General features: G+C 32.7%; 3 protein-coding genes across 4 annotated transcripts; 1 reads left to right on the top strand and 2 right to left on the bottom strand.

The window, feature by feature from the left end:
* Positions 1 to 1,147: 1,147 nt before the first annotated feature.
* On the bottom strand, positions 1,148 to 3,247 carry LOC105345755 (lachesin). Its single transcript, XM_011454040.4, has one exon. It carries the CDS (start codon positions 3,138 to 3,140, stop codon positions 2,046 to 2,048), a length of 1,095 nt encoding a protein of 364 aa, XP_011452342.2. The 5' UTR covers positions 3,141 to 3,247; the 3' UTR covers positions 1,148 to 2,045.
* A 2,542-nt stretch (positions 3,248 to 5,789) lies between these two features.
* On the bottom strand, positions 5,790 to 10,603 carry LOC105345758 (calcium load-activated calcium channel). The gene is made up of 7 exons (XM_034448220.2): positions 10,446 to 10,603; positions 10,172 to 10,249; positions 7,176 to 7,232; positions 6,944 to 6,990; positions 6,756 to 6,823; positions 6,333 to 6,477; positions 5,790 to 6,004 (listed from the first exon to the last, which is right to left on the bottom strand). The coding sequence occupies exons 1-7, from the start codon at positions 10,504 to 10,506 to the stop codon at positions 5,909 to 5,911; spliced, it is 552 nt and encodes a 183-aa protein (XP_034304111.1). The 5' UTR covers positions 10,507 to 10,603; the 3' UTR covers positions 5,790 to 5,908.
* On the top strand, positions 10,601 to 17,257 carry LOC105345756 (uncharacterized). Of its 2 annotated transcripts, none has more exons than XM_020074302.3 (9): positions 10,601 to 10,793; positions 11,078 to 11,150; positions 12,308 to 12,406; positions 12,588 to 12,698; positions 13,355 to 13,396; positions 13,535 to 13,665; positions 14,189 to 14,243; positions 16,655 to 16,833; positions 17,026 to 17,257. In XM_020074302.3, exons 1-9 carry the CDS (start codon positions 10,722 to 10,724, stop codon positions 17,149 to 17,151), a joined length of 888 nt encoding a protein of 295 aa, XP_019929861.3. In that variant the 5' UTR covers positions 10,601 to 10,721; the 3' UTR covers positions 17,152 to 17,257. The 2 variants fall into 2 exon arrangements, with proteins under 2 accessions (XP_019929861.3, XP_011452343.3); XM_011454041.4 differs by having other exon boundaries at positions 12,585 to 12,698.
* The last annotated feature ends 1,518 nt before the right edge of the window (positions 17,258 to 18,775 follow it).

Genomic DNA, 18,775 nt, shown 5'->3' with positions numbered 1-18,775 from the left:
GGTATATTCTAAATACCGACATACCGCATATATCTGTAACCCTGTATAAGGCAAAAATTACGGCATGAGCGATTTGACGTTCTCATCAAGTGCACTGCATAAACGCTATTGCGGACTGAAAAATATGTATTAATAACCTTAATAAAAATAAATTGCATGCGAAATGTTTCATCTTGACCTCTCTTAAAATGACTGACCACCGTAAATCATCGAATGTGTCCGCATGTCAAAAATATCGTTATTTCAATGCACCCGTGAAAAGGCATTAGCTGATTTCACGCAATTATTGTTGCATAAAATGAACAAGGTGTAATTTTGTTATGTTTGAACACATTCTTTAATTTACCGTTGTAAATTGTTGATATTTGATTGAAGATATTTTACATGCCAAAAATGACGTCATAATTGCACTTGATTTGAAACGGCGAGGTGTTTCCCGAAAGTGACGGAGTTGGGTAGTGACGGAGTTATGGGGCTATGCTATACCTTGAAAATAGATTTTTAAAAAACACAAACATTTTCATTAATTTTCTCTTTAATATCAATTTTTAAGCATAAATCAATCAAAGCCTAATCAATAAGCTTTAAGCCATTTTTTTTAATCACGCGAACTAGGCCTAGTTGTTTTTCAAGACCGACAGATCCATTGTACAATATTATTCATTTGAAAATTTAATAGCATATTAAATTATTCAACAAGCTTTAAAGAGTAAACTTTCTTAAAATCCGTTTTCAGTCTTTTTACGAATGGAACATTTTATTCTGTTCAATAGTGTTGTAAAGCATAATCTGTCAAAAGCGGCATTTCCTCTTCACTGTAAAAGTGGTTATTTACGTTGTTTGTTAACTATGCGTTTTATATAGCAAAACACTACGCATAAGTATTAAATACGCGGATATATTTTTAACCACACTTCAGTTGCGATTTTTCTACCATTCATGCGGTATTATTTTACATAGTTTAAAGCTTACTGCGTAACTACATGTTGTGTAAATTCCCCCCACACGTTAATAACCACTTTTTAGTTTTACAGTTTTACGATCCATAAATGATTGCTTTACCTTTATATCTTTTAGAAAAAAAGAAGTTATAGAAATAAAATGTACATGAAGCCATGCACTCCTATTCAAAACAAAACACAAACAATTTTCCTGTTATTTATCTTTAAATTTATTTAATGTCTTAAATATTGTATAAAAATCATCAGAATGTAAATAGGAGTACCATATACATGAATATACAAAATAGATTTAGAAAACTCAGTATACTATATCACTGATATGAATGATATGCATCTTGTATAAAAATTTTCTCGCACACATTACACAAAGTGGTCCATATGAATGGGAATGTACATAAAATGATATGCTTCTTGTATACCAATACTCTCACAAACCTTTATGCAAAAAATGGAATGCATTGCTGCAAAGCACTCGGTAAAATCACAACTTCGTGAAATATAAAAATAATCACAACTTCGTGAAATATGAAATTATATGGAAAGATTGAAAGTACATGAAAAATATACTTTTTTTTCTTCTGCTCTTGTATAAAGCTTTACATCAATGATTTCATAAATTCCTATAGAATAAAATCTGTTATAACTGAGGGCTAGGAAGGTCTTCCTTAACAAACGTTGAGTCAAACTGAATAAATAAGTTTGTGATACATTTGATGATCTTAGTTTTTTTCCCAATGCCATTATATATATCATATGTTCACAAATTAAGTCTTTCTTTGAGTTCTTCATGATGAAAATGTACAAAATACAAAAAGATTAACATACCTCAATTTTGATAAAAAAAATTAATGGCACAATGAATAAAAATATGTTCACTACCACACAAAAAAATGATGTTAAAGTATGTATTAAAATACATGTCTTTACAACCAATTTAGGTAGCTAAAATGCCAAAACATGAAAAATGATGAAATATAACAGTCAAATTTGTACAGTTGATCTAAAAGTGTACATTGCATAGTTTGGCTTTATTGGTCATTTGAAGCATCAGAATAAGTTCTGCTGCAAGATTTGTCCAATGTTTCAAAATTTATGCAGAAAGCAAACAGAAAGTAACATCATGATCGTGATCATACTGAATGTCAACATTCCGGCACCGTTAATCTGGCCCGTGGAGTCAGGAGTGGGGACATTAGAGGACTGAAGTTCTATTTGGGTGCTTCCACTTCCTTCAGCATTGGATCCCATACACTGGTAATAGCCAAAATCAGCATTGGTAACGCTTTTGATGGTAAGTTTTATTCGGACTTTGTCAGATGCTCCCTCAATGTATGTTGTTTCATAGTTTCCACCAGTCGTGATAGGTTGACCATTTTTAGACCATGCGACCTGCTGTGAAGAGGGGATTGGATAACCTTCAAATTCACACATCAAGTCTTTACGATATCCAACTTTCTGTTGTACTGGATTTTGAACAGCACGGGCAATTGGTTTAAACTGCACCAATACTGAAACAACACGTGAAGCTTTCCCTTTCTCATTCTGTGCTGTACACTTGTAAGATCCACGATACTCTGGTTTTGCTTTTCCAAGATCCAAAACATAGTCTCTATGTTCTCTACCTCCAGTTGGTAGCAAACCTCCAGCAAGTTTTTCCCATTTCACAATTGGAAAGGGTCTTCCAGTGGCATTGCATTTCAATGATACAGGATCACCAACCTTAACAGTCATATCACTGTCTGTTTCAAGATCTGCTATTTGAGGTGCTGTAACAACTTTCAAGGTACGCACATCTTTAGCATATTTCTGGACACCAATGGGCACCCGACAGTAGTATTTCATTTCATCTGTTAGTTGTACGTTTTGTATTTTCAATCTCCATTGAAGCGCGGAGGGAACATCAATCTGATATTTGAAAGGGTCTTTGGAATCTGGACCATTGGAAATGGAAATCAAAGGAGCTCCGGGCTGCATAGGTATACCGACCCATTCCACATCTTTGTCGGGTGGTTTGTTTTCAACTTTGCAAGTTAGGTAAGCGTCGCTGTTTTTGGTCACCGTCATTATTTTCTCGAACGGTAAAAATTTTGTTGGAGGACTGGTTTCGTCGATTTTGACATCTGGATCATTGCTAAACACTTGTAGAATCACACACATAAAAACTATAAGCCCCTTCATGGTTGAGGTTTCTTACAGTCAATACATCGTAAATTGTTTGAAAACACAAAATATGTCCGCTGACTAATTTTGCTTCCGGACTCGCAAAATGCGCATGCCCAGGGTATTTCAAATGAGTTGTTAGTTCAAACGTGGTTAATTCGCATATTAAAATCTGGATTGCCTTTACACTTTTGATAAAAAAAATACGATTGTTTTTGTTTGTTAAAAGATTGATCATTTGACATGCCAATTTTAAATGATATTTTTGAGACTCTACTCCAGATTATATATACATCATGTATGTTTACCGAGAATTTACGTTAAACACTGATGTGTTAAACGTTATAGGAACTTTTTATCCATGCTTAAACTAAATAAAAAGATAAAACAAATAAGCTGGAAAAGATTTAATACTGGTATATTGAACCCATGTAAATAAAAACAGGACACGAGCCTTGTTTACATGACAAAGACTCGTGAGCCCTGTATCTTGTTTATAACTCAAATTTTACTTGATTATTAGAAATGCTTTACTGAAGCATTGTAAACAGTAGAAATAGAAAAATAAAATTTGACCCAAATCGTGACCATGCCCCTTTAAGGCACAAAGTTAGTCTACTGAATAATAAAGGTGTATTAGGCGTATATATTAAAATGAAATACATGACAGCTGTCTTGAAATGTAAGCGATAGTTAGGTTTGCATGGGTCGAAAACATGAAGATGGCTCGGCTTGCCCCCTGCGGCTCTGCCACGTCTCCTTACCGTCCGGCCCAAACTTGATATAGCTAATATTTTGAGACAGTATCTCACGCACACCACATTATCTCATGCATGCTCATGGTATCATCTCAACACATCATTTATCAAATTTTAAGTATGACACATGTAACATTTAGGGGGTTAGTGTCCCCTTCTAGAAGAAATAAAAACCTTGTGTGCGCTAAAAGTTTATGATCTCGTGCACTTCTACTTATTTCCCGTGTGCACTACTTTTCTTCGGTGCACTACTTGTTTTCTTGTGCACACGACATATTATCACATCATTCTCATGATGTCACCCCTATACACCACCATCTTCTCGATACATGCACCAGCAATCAAATTAAAAGTATTATAACAGTTATTTAGAGGTTAAGCGGGTTTAGTGTCTCATCGATAAAAAAAATATTATACTTTGGCATAGTTGCTGTACTTTAAATAAGTTCATTACAGTATGATCAAAGGAAGACATGCATATATATTTAGTATTTGTTGCAATTTATTTAAGGAATAAGGAATCACTTTTTAAGTATTAAAGGTGATAATTTCGGTCGGGGTCGTGGTTTAACCCAGTTAACCTTAAAGAATGATTCCTTATTACTTATATTTATATATTTTCCAATTTCTACACTTTAAAAAACAACATTTTAAAACCACTAATTGTAGGGTATCGGGTTCGTTCGCCTATCTACCTGTTCGCTCGAGTCCGTTCCGTTCGCTCTAATTATCGTTTGCGCCTTGTTTTTTGATAAACCACATCATAAGTTATTTAATTTTATTTTAACTTAAAAATTGTAAACTTTTATTAATTATTCGTGTATTTTATGTTTTCTTTCATAAAAAAAAAACGTAATTGGTATAATTGTAAAAACATGTAAAAATGATGCTGGTTTCAAGCGAAATATACACCGATTGCGTAGTCAAAAGCCAGACAAATCCTGTTGATTTCAAAGAGCCATGATTGAGTGGCCTACAATGAAACAGACAGGCCTACGTCACTTTGCCGTTTGACTCAACTACCCAAAGTCCAAGCTCTTGTTAAAATGGTTATACGGAGATTTCATAATTATAATTTTGTTGTATTATGAGGTGAAATTTACAATAATTACAAAATATTAACAGAAAAATATTTAATGTAGTAACATTAAAAAAATTAAATAAATCAATTCACAAGTTTTTGTATCGATATCATGTCACCGTCAGTCAATTGGTGATTATTATATAAAAAAGGGAAAGGGTGGTATTGTTTTCATTAATAAATCTCTTCATAATGTTTAAATTGATCAGAATACAAAACTATATAAATACATTATTAAAACCTATATATAAATAAGGCAAACGGACCAAGGGCGAACGGCGTCAAGGGTGAACGTAAACTAGAGCGGACGGCGTCAAGGGCGAACGTAAACTAGAGTGGACGGCGTCAAGGGCGAACGTAAACTAGAGCGGACGGCGTCAAGGGCGAACGTAAACTAGAGCGGACAGCGTCAAGGGCGAACGTAAACTAAAGCGGACAGCGTCAAGGGTGAACGTAAACTAGAGCGGACGGCGTCAAGGGCGAACGTAAACTAGAGCGGACGGCGTCAAGGGCGAACGTAAACTAGAGCGGACAGCGTCAAGGGCGAACGCGTTGAAGGGCAAACGAACAGCCAATCGTTATAAATGTAGTATTACTACGCAGCGAGGCCAATACCGTTTTTCTGTTATGCTATAAGACACACCCATTTTGTGTCCCTCATCCTTTATGAAATTAATATTGGGCTATAGCCTTTAAAATTGATTCGTAATAATATCACAGAAAAAGACAGTTGAAAATGTAAATATAATTTTTAGATGCCAATAGAATAACTATTCCCTGGGACAGACTTTAACTTACAGACAAGAAATTTAAAAACAAAGAGAGATATTCAAATCTTTGATATTTCTTTATTTATGATGATGAATTTGTGAGAGTTCAAAATCATACACATATTACAAATTTCATTGCACTATAATTCAATGCCCATCTTCCAGTGATAAGATAGTTTATCTGGTGTTTAGCTGACCAGGGGTGGCAAACAGACCCCCTCCCTGTTTACTTGCTGCTCGGGATGGTGCCAGTCCAAGAAGTTTCTGGACATTCTGCAAGGAACACAGTAACTTGAATTAGCAGAAAATCAGTTTATTCATATAAAATAAAAGTAACTTAATAGCAGAAAATCAATTTATAAATGCAGTGCGCAAAAGTAAATTAGCAGAAAATTAATTTATTAATAAGTAACTTAACAATCATTGTATTAATAATTAAATGTAACTTAGCAGAAAATCAAATTATTAATAAGTAAATTTGATATTTAATTCAGATACTAATAAATTACATATACCTGCTATGGATACAAATTTTAAATAGTTCTTAAGGATAAGTTTTTAAGATTACATTTCATAAAGATGCAATCATAACCACACTCACCTGTCTGATTGACATAGTGCACAGGATATACAAGAAGATGAATGAGCAATCGGAGTAATCATCTCCCCCTAAGTTCCGATGGGAGATTCCTTGCAGTAGACTTATTGGAACAAAGGGCATTTTGGCTACCACTCGGCCATCAAATCTGTAAATAACATTCAAGTACTCAGAACATTTTTAAATAGAGTCTAGAACAATTAATTTTTCATGTTGAATGATAAAATGAGAACAAACTTGAATTAAACATTGTTTTATGACCATGTCCATCAATTTGAAAGAAAATCAAATAATTGTTTTGAATGATGACACATTGTAAAACCCAACCGAATCAATTGAAAACAAAACCATATTTCAGACACCAAAGTAAAAGTGACAAATAAATAAAAAAACATCATAAAGGGTAATAAGTAAGTAAGTACTTACATTGAGTTAAACATACTAAGTAGAGCTGTAAATGCAAATCCAATAGCAAACATGGACTTCATTTTTACCTGAAAAAATATATTGGTACATCAGTATTTCAAATCAATTTTCCAATTCCAAATTCACTTCATCAATTTAGACACTGTTGTGTGATACATGACCAACTTTATCTTTTAAGTGAGACTTACAAAGGAAAGATCCCTGTTGTGATTTTTCAACCTCTCCTCCTGACGTTCTAAAATATTTTAGAATGTTAAAGAAAACAAAGATATGGTGCAGTAATAATTTGCAATCACGTTTCAAATACAATTTTTTGTTCTGACTTAAGTTTCTTCTTTGCACTCTTAAGAAGTACATTGTATATTAAATGATGGACCCGGTTTTTAGAGTCATCCAGCTTCTACAGTACAAATTGCATACCTAGTTTTTTCTTCTGACTTCTGTCTGATGATTCTCCCCCTTCTTTTTTCTTTTCCACTGAAATGAATTATATTAAAGTATTTGTTAAAAAAATCAATATTCACATTTATCTTAATTAACTTACAAATTTAATTTTATATATATAATCATATTATAATACACGTATATACGAGGGTTGTCCCAAAATAGCGTAGACAAGTGGCGTTATTCAGTTAATCGAAGACAAAGGAAGATTAAATTTGTGCCACAAAGGGTTCAAGAAATTTGCATTCAAATAATGTTTTAAAATTAAATATTGTTTGAGAGAAAATTAGTGAAATGAAAGCATGTTAGATCAGAAATTCGACATGCGGCGCAATGTCAAAAACAAAAAGTTCAAATCAACATAATGAAATGAAAATTGCGAGGAAAAAAGCTTTTCGAATGAAAAAATTCAAATAAAACATACTTTTATATTTGATAATAATTATATTATTTACTCAGAAAATGTTTTGGCTATAACAAAACTTATTAATATTTTATAGCGCGTTTTGTGACAAGTTAAAAAGTTAACTCGTAAAAAAATGACAATGTCAGCATTTAAGGCGGCGCAGCAGTAACTGATAGAATTTTGTAAAGACCATGAAATAAATCCTAAGCGGCTTTGGAAGTAAATGAAATTAACAAAATCGATTAGAAATGCGTTTTGTGAATAAGTAGTTAAACAACATTAAACATATTTGAACAAGTATGATGACAATAAGTGGGAAAAAGAAACACCGAACGATATCAATGGACGTCAAAATGCTGAACGACACATTTCGGCAAGACGGACGTTAAACAACAGGTAATAAAGGGCAAATTTGGAGCCGACAGATCGTTTGTACTAACAAATATTTTAAAAAAACCCAACTAGAAATATATGTTGAATGCGCACTCAGGATACCTGTTCAAAGATAATATTTTTTTCTAAGACATTTTCGGAAATAAAACGTTAATGTTATCGTAAACGATGTTGAGGGTTTAGCAACAACATAAAACTGGAAATTTTCGACGTCGCATATTGCGCCGCCTGACCAAACTTGTTGTTGCTAATTATTCATTTTCTCGAGAAATAAATAAAGTACAGATTTGAACTTTTAAGTATTGTTTGCCAAAGGGTCATTGAAGAAAACATATAAGTCTAATGAAATTGCAGTGAACAGATTATAAATTGTGTGTCCTGTCTACATTATTTTGGGACAATCCTCGTATTTTAGGGAAATTTATATGTCCCTGATTTATTGAATAATTTCATGTGATAACATGAACTTTGTCCCAATTTTTACACAATGAATACTTTTATATTATATACAAAAACATCAGGAAGGGAGAAAGAATGATGGACCAGACCAGGATTCAAACCCAGGCCACCTAAATCTGTAGTGAGATGATCTACCCACTGAGCTATCTGGCAATGGTATTTGAACCAGTTTAATCATCAAATTCCTCCCCTTTAATGATATTGCCCTCAAAAATACACCCCAATTAAGGCTTTCTCTCCTGTTTTAAAACATATCAAGCTCAGTGGCTGAATGTAAAGGTGCAGTCAGATGATACAATTCTCCATCAGATTTTTCAATTACATTTTCTCATCCGATTCGCTTTCGACTTAAATCATACCGTGTGACCAACTGAGTCTTAAGTCGAAAGCAAAGTCTGAAGTTGATTGAAAATCTGAAGTGCGTCTGATTTTCAATCAATTCTCTGGTGAAATCGTGACGTCACAATGACTTTTCCCGTACAAAAAATATTGAATAGGTTTTATTAATCAAAAATCAATTGTAAAATCATATCGTGTGACCACCTCAACAATCGACTCCAATCAACTTATCTGAGCAAGTCGATTGAAAATCTGATGGAAAATTGCATCGTGTGCACCTTAACAGGGAGATTTAATAATGGACCAGACTTGTATATTAGGCCTAAAAAAAAATTATTCATGTTTCCTGTCGCCCGACCGACCCTATCTTTTACCCTCCGACCCTAAAAGTTTTTTTTGTGATCATGATGGTGATCGGTAACTTCGCCAGAATTTCCTCAAAAAGAAGAAGTGAAAGTGCCCGGTCTTCTAAATTCACAATCGTGTAAACTGACCTCACTGGCAAAATAATGATAGTAAACTAATATACAGACATTTTTACTGCATAAATTAACCTTGTGGTTATAGTATAACTTGCAACTATCTTATTTTCAGGGTTTATAAATACGGGTGATGCAACAACATACTGTGCATTGGAAATTACAAAAACGATGTTTATTACTTTGAATCCTGATATAACAGTTAGTTAATAACCTGTTATTAGTTAATAACTGCAATAAATGTTAAAATTATCATAAAACTGCTGTCTATATTATCTTGAAAATAAAACAGATCCTCTACATAATAACGTACGATAGTAAGTGGGTCAAAGGGATGGACTAATACCCCAAATACACGAAAGTACAGACACTAATTTGATATTGACATTAAGCTTAAACAAAACATAAATATTTATCCAGAAAAGGATAAATACATTCATACACATGTAGATTAAATTTTGCAAATAATATTAGTTTTTATTTTTAATTTAAAAAAAATCGATTTTTTTCCATGCAGGTTGTTTTCTATACATTACATGCATAATAATACATAGACCTTTGATTATTTTGAATCATCATTAACATACTGTGCACTGTGAACATACTTTTTTCTCATTATAACACACGTTCTTGAAGTTTTTAAAAATAAAATATTTTTTAAAAATAAAATTTTTTTCCTACCTACCTACCCTAATTTTTTTGGTCAGGTGACAGGAAACATGAATATTTTTTTTTTTGGCCTTATTGCTCCATTTCTGCTCTACTCAATCTTTTATTAATCACAACGGCATAAAACATTTGCAAAAGCCTAATGATTTACAGACTAATTAATGTTAAACTTCATGCACATAAGATAATAAGCAGGTTAACATAAAAGTCTTTTTTTTCATACTTACACTTTTTGCTTTGTTTTTCAACCTCTGCCTTTAACTTCTTGTACTTTTCTGTTCGATATACTAGGAGCCATGTTAATCCTTAGGAAATATAGAACAAAGTTTAAATAATTTACAAAGGAAGGACATCGCGATAATGATCATAATCCAGGCTTCAACTATATTCAAACGTACTTACGTGTTACTATAGAATCTACAGTACTGTATATTACTTTGGATAGTTTACATTTTTAAAATACACTAAAAATGCGGCATTATATCAACTCTATCAATTTACCTTCTCCAAGAAGGGCCGTGCAGATTGAGATGAAGACAATTAACAGACAATCGGACAGCATTCTGAAAAATATTTCTTATATCCGAATTTTCTCTTCTTAGTGGGTCAATAAAAATTGAATCAAAACGGGTAGTTATTTCCGGATAGTTATTGCTGTCGGGTTCGGTGTCCCGATTTGTTTATAAGATAGGCATTTTTATCAAATTTATGGTCATTTTTATTGCTTTTAGAAATCAAACATCAATCATGCCTGTGAAACAATGTTTGTTTTGAACGATGAACAGAGACGTAGAATTACAGAAACTGGTAAAAGTTACGGTTGTCACGATTGATGGAAATGAGAATCAGGTAACGTTATACCACAGGGGCTTGTGTAGAAAAAAAAAATCGTTAAAAAAGTGGGTACCTCCAGGGACGTATATACTAACGTTAGTATATACGTCCCTGGTACCTCGGAGGAAAAATAAAAAAATTTTCCTCCGAGGTATCCACTTTTTTCTACACAAGCCCCTGTGATTATACCTGTATACATGTACAAATGAGTTATCAATAACTGCAAAAGCTTTCTAAAATGCATTGGCAGAGTGTGTCTAATTTCTAGGTATTTCTAGGTATTGTATTTTCTATTTTAGGTTACGGTACCTGTTGTAGGCGATGAACAGATTTCTGTCACTGACATTTATGCCAAAGCTTGTGATCGTCTAGGTAACTTATTAAACATTCACTATACTATTGGTGAAGTTACACATTCAACTTATATTATTCACTTTTATACTGGTTCATGTTATATGTGTGGTAGAGTCAAGTATATGGCATTCCTACTAGCTCTGGCTAGCAGGTCATCTGATTATTCATTTAACATATTTTATTTTTTACATAGATGATAATTAAATACATGTATATCAGTAACTTGATGATGTTATATTTTTATTAATCTGAATCACAGTTTCATGTGGTTGTTGACTTACTAGTTTGAAATACATGTACTGTGTTTGTCATTCTCTGGGTGGTGTAATAATACAATTTGTGTTGTCCTCAGTTAGGCACCGATTTATAATGCTCAGTGTATTTTATGTTTGATGGGTTCAAATGCTTCAATAGTAATAAGTATTTGGAATTTTTAATTCATAATATACCGGTATATATATAATAAGGTTGCTAATACTTTCTGTTAAAAAAAAGAGGTTCAATTTGCTTAATAATTAGTTTAATCGTGGATGATGAATCTGAACCCTTAAAAATCTGAGTCTGCAACAACTACATGTAATTGTATATAGTTCTGGCATTCTATACTAGCTGTTATAAAACTTTAAAAAATTACCTCTTTTGAGGATACCTGAACATTTCATATACCCATATACATGTGCATACATTAAAACATGATCTTTAGTTGATCTTTAAGGATAATCATAATCCAATGGATTATTTAAATACCTGTTACCTATTTTGAACTGTTTCGAAACCTTTATGCTTACATGCAAATAATCAAACAAGTACCGGTATACAAAACAACTTGTGTGAAGGAGATAATTCATACATGGCATGATTTTATAACAACTTTTAGACTTTTTATTAAGTAATTAACGCTGATTCTACTTTTTACCTTTTTATCATATATTCAAAATTTTTTCAAACCTGTTTTAAAACAAACAATTTTTATTTGCTCAGGCGAGTAGCATTAGGCTATAATGGTAATGCACCCATGTATATACATGTAATTATCTGCATATATCATTATGAATGAAATACATAAATATAACACTTTGGACTGTGTTAATAGCAAACCCAAGAATATTCATAATTCTAACATATGGATAGGGTTCTTAGAATAAAAATCATTTAATAGATTCTAAACAATTCAGGGCTCCAGAAGACAAGTTCCAAATGGTTTTCATTGTTTTGTGGAGGAGAGACAATCAGAAGGTTAAAGCCTGATACCTTTACACACTCTTCAGCCAAAGGTAGGTTTTAAAACTATTTTGTGCATGAGGGCATTTTCAAAGTTGTCATAATCATAAACTTAAAGATAGGATGATATGTAAAGTGTTAAATTATAGTTGAAATTTTAATATTATTATTAATTCAAATGCCTAATTCTATGGAAACCTGATTTAATTTTATTCCTCTTCCTCCTTTAAGAAGTATCTCTCAGAAAATGGTGCTTCAATGGAAGAATAGAAGCCAATATGATAAAAGATGACCCAGCAGCTTGTCATCTTGTCTATCTGGAGGCAAAAGCTGCCATAGAAAAGGGTAAGTCAATGATTTACATGTACATATTTCTTAATCAAATCTTGTGTTGTTAGCAAGATTTCAGCCCAGTATGTCATATAATTATTGTTCATATTATGTACATGTATATGTGTCCATGTATGTACCAAGCCTAAATATAAGATTAAAATAAGTTTTAGGTTTCGCAAAACCCCTTTTATGTCAAAGACATTGCTTATAAATGAAAAATGGCCTTGAATCTATGTGTGCAATATGCACTAGTTACATGTTTTCCTGTATTACACAAGAACTATTTACTATATCAAAGGTGATTATTAATTTGTTAGTTGAAATTATAACAGGGAATTTAAAGATACTATTCAGTATTCACTGATACTAAAAGAATTCTTAACCGGGTTTTCCAACAGAAAAATCCGGTTATTAAAATGGTGAAAATGGTGGGCGGGCGGGCGAATGAACTTAGTTATTATTTGGCAAAAATGTTGTATATAGAGTACCCTTATTTTCTGGATAGGTAGTGTTCATCAATTCAGACAAATGCATTATGGATACTGTTCACACAAAAGAAAACCCAGTTTACTGTCACATTGACAGCTTTTCTCTTGTTAGCTTATAAAAAAATTCATCATTTCACAAATCCAGGAATTAATAATATTTATGAAAATTTAATTTTGTAGGATTGCTATCCGTTACCAATGAACAAAGAGAAAAACTTGAAGGTAAAAAAAAAATCCATAAGATATCTGCTTAACCTCCCTCCCTCTTTTCCACCGATTTTATTTTTTGCATAAAAGCTAATGTAGCTGAAATTTAAAGATATGTACATACATGTATTTACATATATGTCTTATTTTCAGAATATGAAGATCCTGCCTTTAAACTTGAAAAAGATTACATCCTGTTAGCACAAAGTTTAGAAGGATATTTTTCTGTTCTGATTCAAAACTGCATAATAACTGACCAAGAACCAATTGAGTCTACACTACAGGTATGCATACATGTACATTTATTTGTGTGATCAGACCAAAAAAATCTTATTGTCTGAAGTAAAAGACCCACACGGTGTTGTTCCAGCCTGGTTATATATGCACTTTACAAACTGAATCCCTGCATATTAAATCTTTGATTTTATATGACTCTGCTAACAAACCTAGTCATTAACATTTTTGCATGTAATTAAAGTACTGCCTGGAAGTAATGAGAAAACACACAGAGAAGAAGTTTATTTTATAAATATTTCTGTCATGTGGTGTACATGCAAGATTGATAAGAAAGAAAATGTTAAATGTCGTTTGAACAGATACATATTTAGCACATACCTATTTAATACCAAACCAATCACATAGAACAGTGTTATAAAACTCATAGATATTTTTAATATACATATAAACTACTTTTTCCATAAAAGGAACATGCAAGTTATTGTAATGGCCAAAATACAAGTTCTTGAAACATTTTGTAGATTATACAACAATTTACAAAACAATGCTATGAATTGGTTTTTAATACAGAACTCCTACCCTGGGTCAGTTCGAGTCTCAATGGAGGGAATAATATTACACACAGGTAAGTGTAGTCATCCAAACACTGTAATATTACAGACAGGTAAATGTAGTCATCATAACACTGTAATATTATACTCTGATAAGTGTAGTCATCATAACACGGTAACATTATACACTGATATAAAGTGTAGTCATTATAACACAGTTATGTTACACACAGATAAGTGTACTCATCCAAACTCTGTAACATTACACACAGATAAGTGTAGTCATCATAACACTTTAATGTTACACAGGTAAGTGTAGTCATCTTAACACTGTAATACTGTATTACACACAGGAAAGTGTAGTCATCCTAACACTTTAATGTTACACACAGGTAAGTGTAGTCATCCTAACACTGTAATATTACACACAGGTAAGTGTAGTCATCTTAACTCTGTAATACTGTATTACACAGGTAAGTGTTGTCATCCTAACACTGTAATGTTACACACGGGTAAGTGTAGTCATCCTTACACACAGTAAGAGTAGTCAACATAACATTGTAATATTATACACAGGTAAGTGTAGTCATCATAACACTGTAATATTACACACAGGTAAGTGTCTTAACACTGTAATACTGTACTACACACAGGTAAGTGTAGTCATCATAACACTGTAATGTTACACACAGGTAAGTGTAGTCATCCTAACGCTGTAATGTTACACACAGGTAAGTGAAGTTGTCCAAATACTGTAATATTACACACAGGTAAGTGTAGTCATCATAACACTGTAATATTACACACAGTAAGAGTAGTCAACATAACACTGTAATATTACACACAGGTAAATGTAGTCATCATAACACTGTAATATTACACACAGGTAAGTGTAGTCATCTTAACACTGTAATACTGTACTACACACAGGTAAGTGTAGTCATCATAACACTGTAATGTTACACACAGGTAAGTGTAGTCATCCTAACGCTGTAATATTACACACAGGTAAATGTAGTCATCCTAACGCTGTAATGTTACACACAGGTAAGTGAAGTTTTCCAAATACTGTAATATTACACACAGGTAAGTGTAGTCATCATAACACTGTAATATTACACACAGGTAAATGTAGTCATCATAACACTGTAATATTACACACAGGTAAATGTAGTCATCATAACACTGTAATATTACACACAGGTAAATGTAGTCATCATAACACTGTAATATTACACACAGGTAAATGTAGTCATCCTAACACTTCAGCCACTTACAAAAAATTACATTTACTAAGGTATTTAGATGGGCATAATCTGGTTCAGAAGATCTTTCATTGCACTTTTTGAAAATTTTTAATGATTTTTAGTTCTTGTTTGCATTGATTTGACCATAGAATTACCGTCGTGGCTACAGTGGGTATTGTCCATGTTGTTGGGAGATTAAACAGCGTCTTATCCTTGCAAGAACAATCTTAGTACATTAACTGGTTTCACAAAATGTGAATGTCATCCTAATAACCTAAGCGAGGGCATTCCGGGTCCATTATGCGTCAAAATTACAACCCACTGGGCTGTTTGAATGTAAATGTCTTTATATCTCCAAAATAAGAAAGCCTGCACGTAGTTTCATAACTAAATAAGTGTCAAAACTAAAGTGCAGAGCAGGCACGTAGCATCGTTTTTGAAAGGGGGGGGGAGGGGGGAGACTCTTCCCCCCAAAAAATTCTTGACAACAAAATAAGTTATTTTACAAAATTCTGAAAATCCTAATCCGTTGGGGGGGGGGGGGGGGGGGGGGGGGCAACTACAATATATCTTTAACTTCAATTTCACTGTTTATTTTCTTATTTTCATTTAATTTTTTTTTATTTTTTACACGGTGCAATAAAGGGGGGGGGGGGCAACTCCATGTTGATTCAATTTTTTGTATGTAAATCAAAGATAAAAGTGTGTGTGTGTGTTGGGGGGGGGGGGGGTCCCCCTGCCCTTCCCTGATGCTACGTGCCTGCAGAGTATTCACAATTTCGACCGATTTATTTTTTGGAATGGCAGATGTTTGCCGTATAACAAAGAATTGCCAATGTAGTTAAACATTTGTATTAAACAACACTTTTTTGCAATTTGAATAGTAATTCATTACATGATGAAGCAGAAAGGTCTTGGCGATTAAACGTCTCATTGAGAATCTTCATACACAAATTTTGAGACGTGTATATCTATATGCTTTTATGCATTTTCATCTTTCAATGGCCGTGTGATGTGACACCCCACTGTAACTTTGTGTTCATGTTTCACAAAGCAAGTTGCATGTGAGTGAAACTCCCCAAAGGTCAAATGGCTTGTACTTTCATTTTTTCTTTAGTAAATTTAAGAATCAAAATGCACCCCCACCCTCCTCGGGGTTATTTATATGATACGTGCTTGTCAATGCGTGAACATTGGTTTTGTAGGTCTTACAGTATTTAGGATTATTTATATTTTAGAGAAATGCTCAAGGACGTTAAAGTGGACACGTTTAAAAAAGTGGACAGTTCATAACAAGTTGTCTCGGGTTGCATTTCTTCATGTTAGTCCCAGTGGTGAAGAGCTAACGGTCGTGGTAGAAACACGCCAGTGGGAATATTTATTGTCAGCCATCATCCAAATAGTGAAAGAACTTCAGGTTAGGATCTCAAAGGTCTTATCGGATAGTTATAAACCTTATCTATGAAATATATAAATGAATTGATATGTAAAGATATGTTTGAATATTAGTAGTGGACTCTTTTTTAAGTGCATTATTTCATAGATATCATTTGAATATGTTGATACAACTTTGTATTTTAATGAAAAATATTTATTGTTTCATCGACAGGTGGTGAATCCTTCAGAGTCTTTCTTTTACTCTTCCATGATATCAACCAACGAAGAGGGATCTACATCATACGAAAATGTTCTGTATAGTGGCCCGTGTGATGGTGTAGATGATGAAGGCCGGTGAAAACAACAAAAAGAAAACTGTGATATGTATATACAAATTATACTTTAATATTAGTAGATGAATTCAATACTACAAGACGGGTCATTTATGCCAAAGATGGCGTTTAGACTTTATAGTTCGGGTGTGTGAAAGAATTGCAGACGTTTAGGCCCCAACATGTTTAGGCCCCAAGACGGTTAGGCCCCAGGTAAGATGTTTAGGCCCCAACATGTTTAGGCCCCAAGATGTTTAGGCACCTGTTGTTTATAATAATAACTGATAGTTGAAAGAACATGGCTTTTAAGCACTTTGGAGCAAATAAATGCAATTTACTTTAATTTGTAGTAAACTAACAATCGTTACGCAAACATGGCGTTGTTTACTTTATATACAAGTTCTTGAAAAACTTTAATCACGAAAAACATTATGCTATAAACTTGCATGCACACACTATCAATGATAGAATCATCCAGCATGGTTATGTGTCCGTGCTTAAAATCTGTTAATACCATGATCAAATCATACTATCATCACAAAGAAACAAACAAATGTTATATAAGGGGAAGTATTTCATTATTGATATTTCAAGAGAAGAAAACAAATTATTGTATTTTTTTTCTATTTTCGGAATTGTACAACACTTGAATGTCATAAAATTGTTCAGTAAGCTTATTTATGGCAACTGATTTATACATAATATTTTTAAGAACCCTTTTATATCCCAAAAGAATTCACCTACTTATTACCCAAAATACAAGTGAAATATTATTTATGTGATCATATTTCTATCTCCCAAAATTATGTAATTTTTCTGCCAATGAAGCTTAACTTGTATTTTGCCTGTCTTCTTTTGGAGACCCGTCTCTTCATTGTTTACTTCCAAAGTGAGGTGCGAAACCCTCATTGTATTACTAGAAGATCTCTTCATTTTCTTCTCCTAATTAGCACCTATCTAGAGAGGGAGTAGGATACGGTGGGGGTGTTGTTTTAACACTTTAATTCATGTCATACACAAGGTAAATGAAAGACTTTACCGTTTCTTTGATCTCTAATTAGAAAATTAAATACAGAAAATAATAGGATATGACAAAATAATATGATATTTAAAAAATAATAAATTATGCATAAGATGCACATTATACTTCTTTATAATTTTTAAAATAAATGAAGTTTTAAATAGTAAAATGTAAATTATAATTAACTTATACAAATGTATGCTGGTGCCTAAACCATTATTCATTTAAAAAATAAAATGAAAATTATAATTAACTTAGAAAAATGTAGACTGGAGCCTAAACATCTTGGGGCCTAAACATGTTGGGGCCTAAGCGTCTTATCAATGAAGGGCCTTAACATCTTGGGGCCTAAAAGTCTTGCTACCGTGTGAAACTGAGCAATTATTTGTTATATCTGTATGTTTACATGTACATCTATTGAACATTTTCTCTATATTTTCTGACGAAATCCAATCATATTACTGCGTATTATCATACGCATTTCTTATAGTTTTTAAACTGCATTTAAACGAATTAATAAGCAATATTAAGTTCATTAATTTAAAAACATGAAATCAAATATTTACATTAATATTATAACGTGAAATAATTTAATATCATAAAATAAAATATTCACAATTTTAAAATGT

This window comes from Magallana gigas, chromosome 2, assembly GCF_963853765.1.
Source record: "Magallana gigas chromosome 2, xbMagGiga1.1, whole genome shotgun sequence".
Classification (NCBI taxonomy): Eukaryota; Metazoa; Mollusca; class Bivalvia; order Ostreida; family Ostreidae; genus Magallana; species Magallana gigas.
This window is presented reverse-complemented; position numbering and strand designations above follow the sequence as displayed.

What these genes read in the sequence shown, in the direction of transcription:
- LOC105345756 (XM_011454041.4), top strand. Translation starts at nt 10,722, where the DNA reads ATGAACAGAGACGTAGAATTACAGAAACTGGTAAAAGTTACGGTTGTC. An exon ending in CAAAGCTTGTGATCGTCTAG is followed by an intron (nt 11,151 to 12,307) that starts GTAACTTATTAA and finishes TAAACAATTCAG; the next exon opens with GGCTCCAGAAGACAAGTTCC. An exon ending in AAAAGCTGCCATAGAAAAGG is followed by an intron (nt 12,699 to 13,354) that starts GTAAGTCAATGA and finishes TTAATTTTGTAG; the next exon opens with GATTGCTATCCGTTACCAAT.
- LOC105345755 (XM_011454040.4), bottom strand. Translation starts at nt 3,140, where the DNA reads ATGAAGGGGCTTATAGTTTTTATGTGTGTGATTCTACAAGTGTTTAGC.
- LOC105345758 (XM_034448220.2), bottom strand. Translation starts at nt 10,506, where the DNA reads ATGCTGTCCGATTGTCTGTTAATTGTCTTCATCTCAATCTGCACGGCC. An exon ending in CACGGCCCTTCTTGGAGAAG is followed by an intron (nt 10,250 to 10,445) that starts GTAAATTGATAG and finishes ATATTTCCTAAG; the next exon opens with GATTAACATGGCTCCTAGTA. An exon ending in TGAAAAACAAAGCAAAAAGT is followed by an intron (nt 7,233 to 10,171) that starts GTAAGTATGAAA and finishes AATTCATTTCAG; the next exon opens with TGGAAAAGAAAAAAGAAGGG.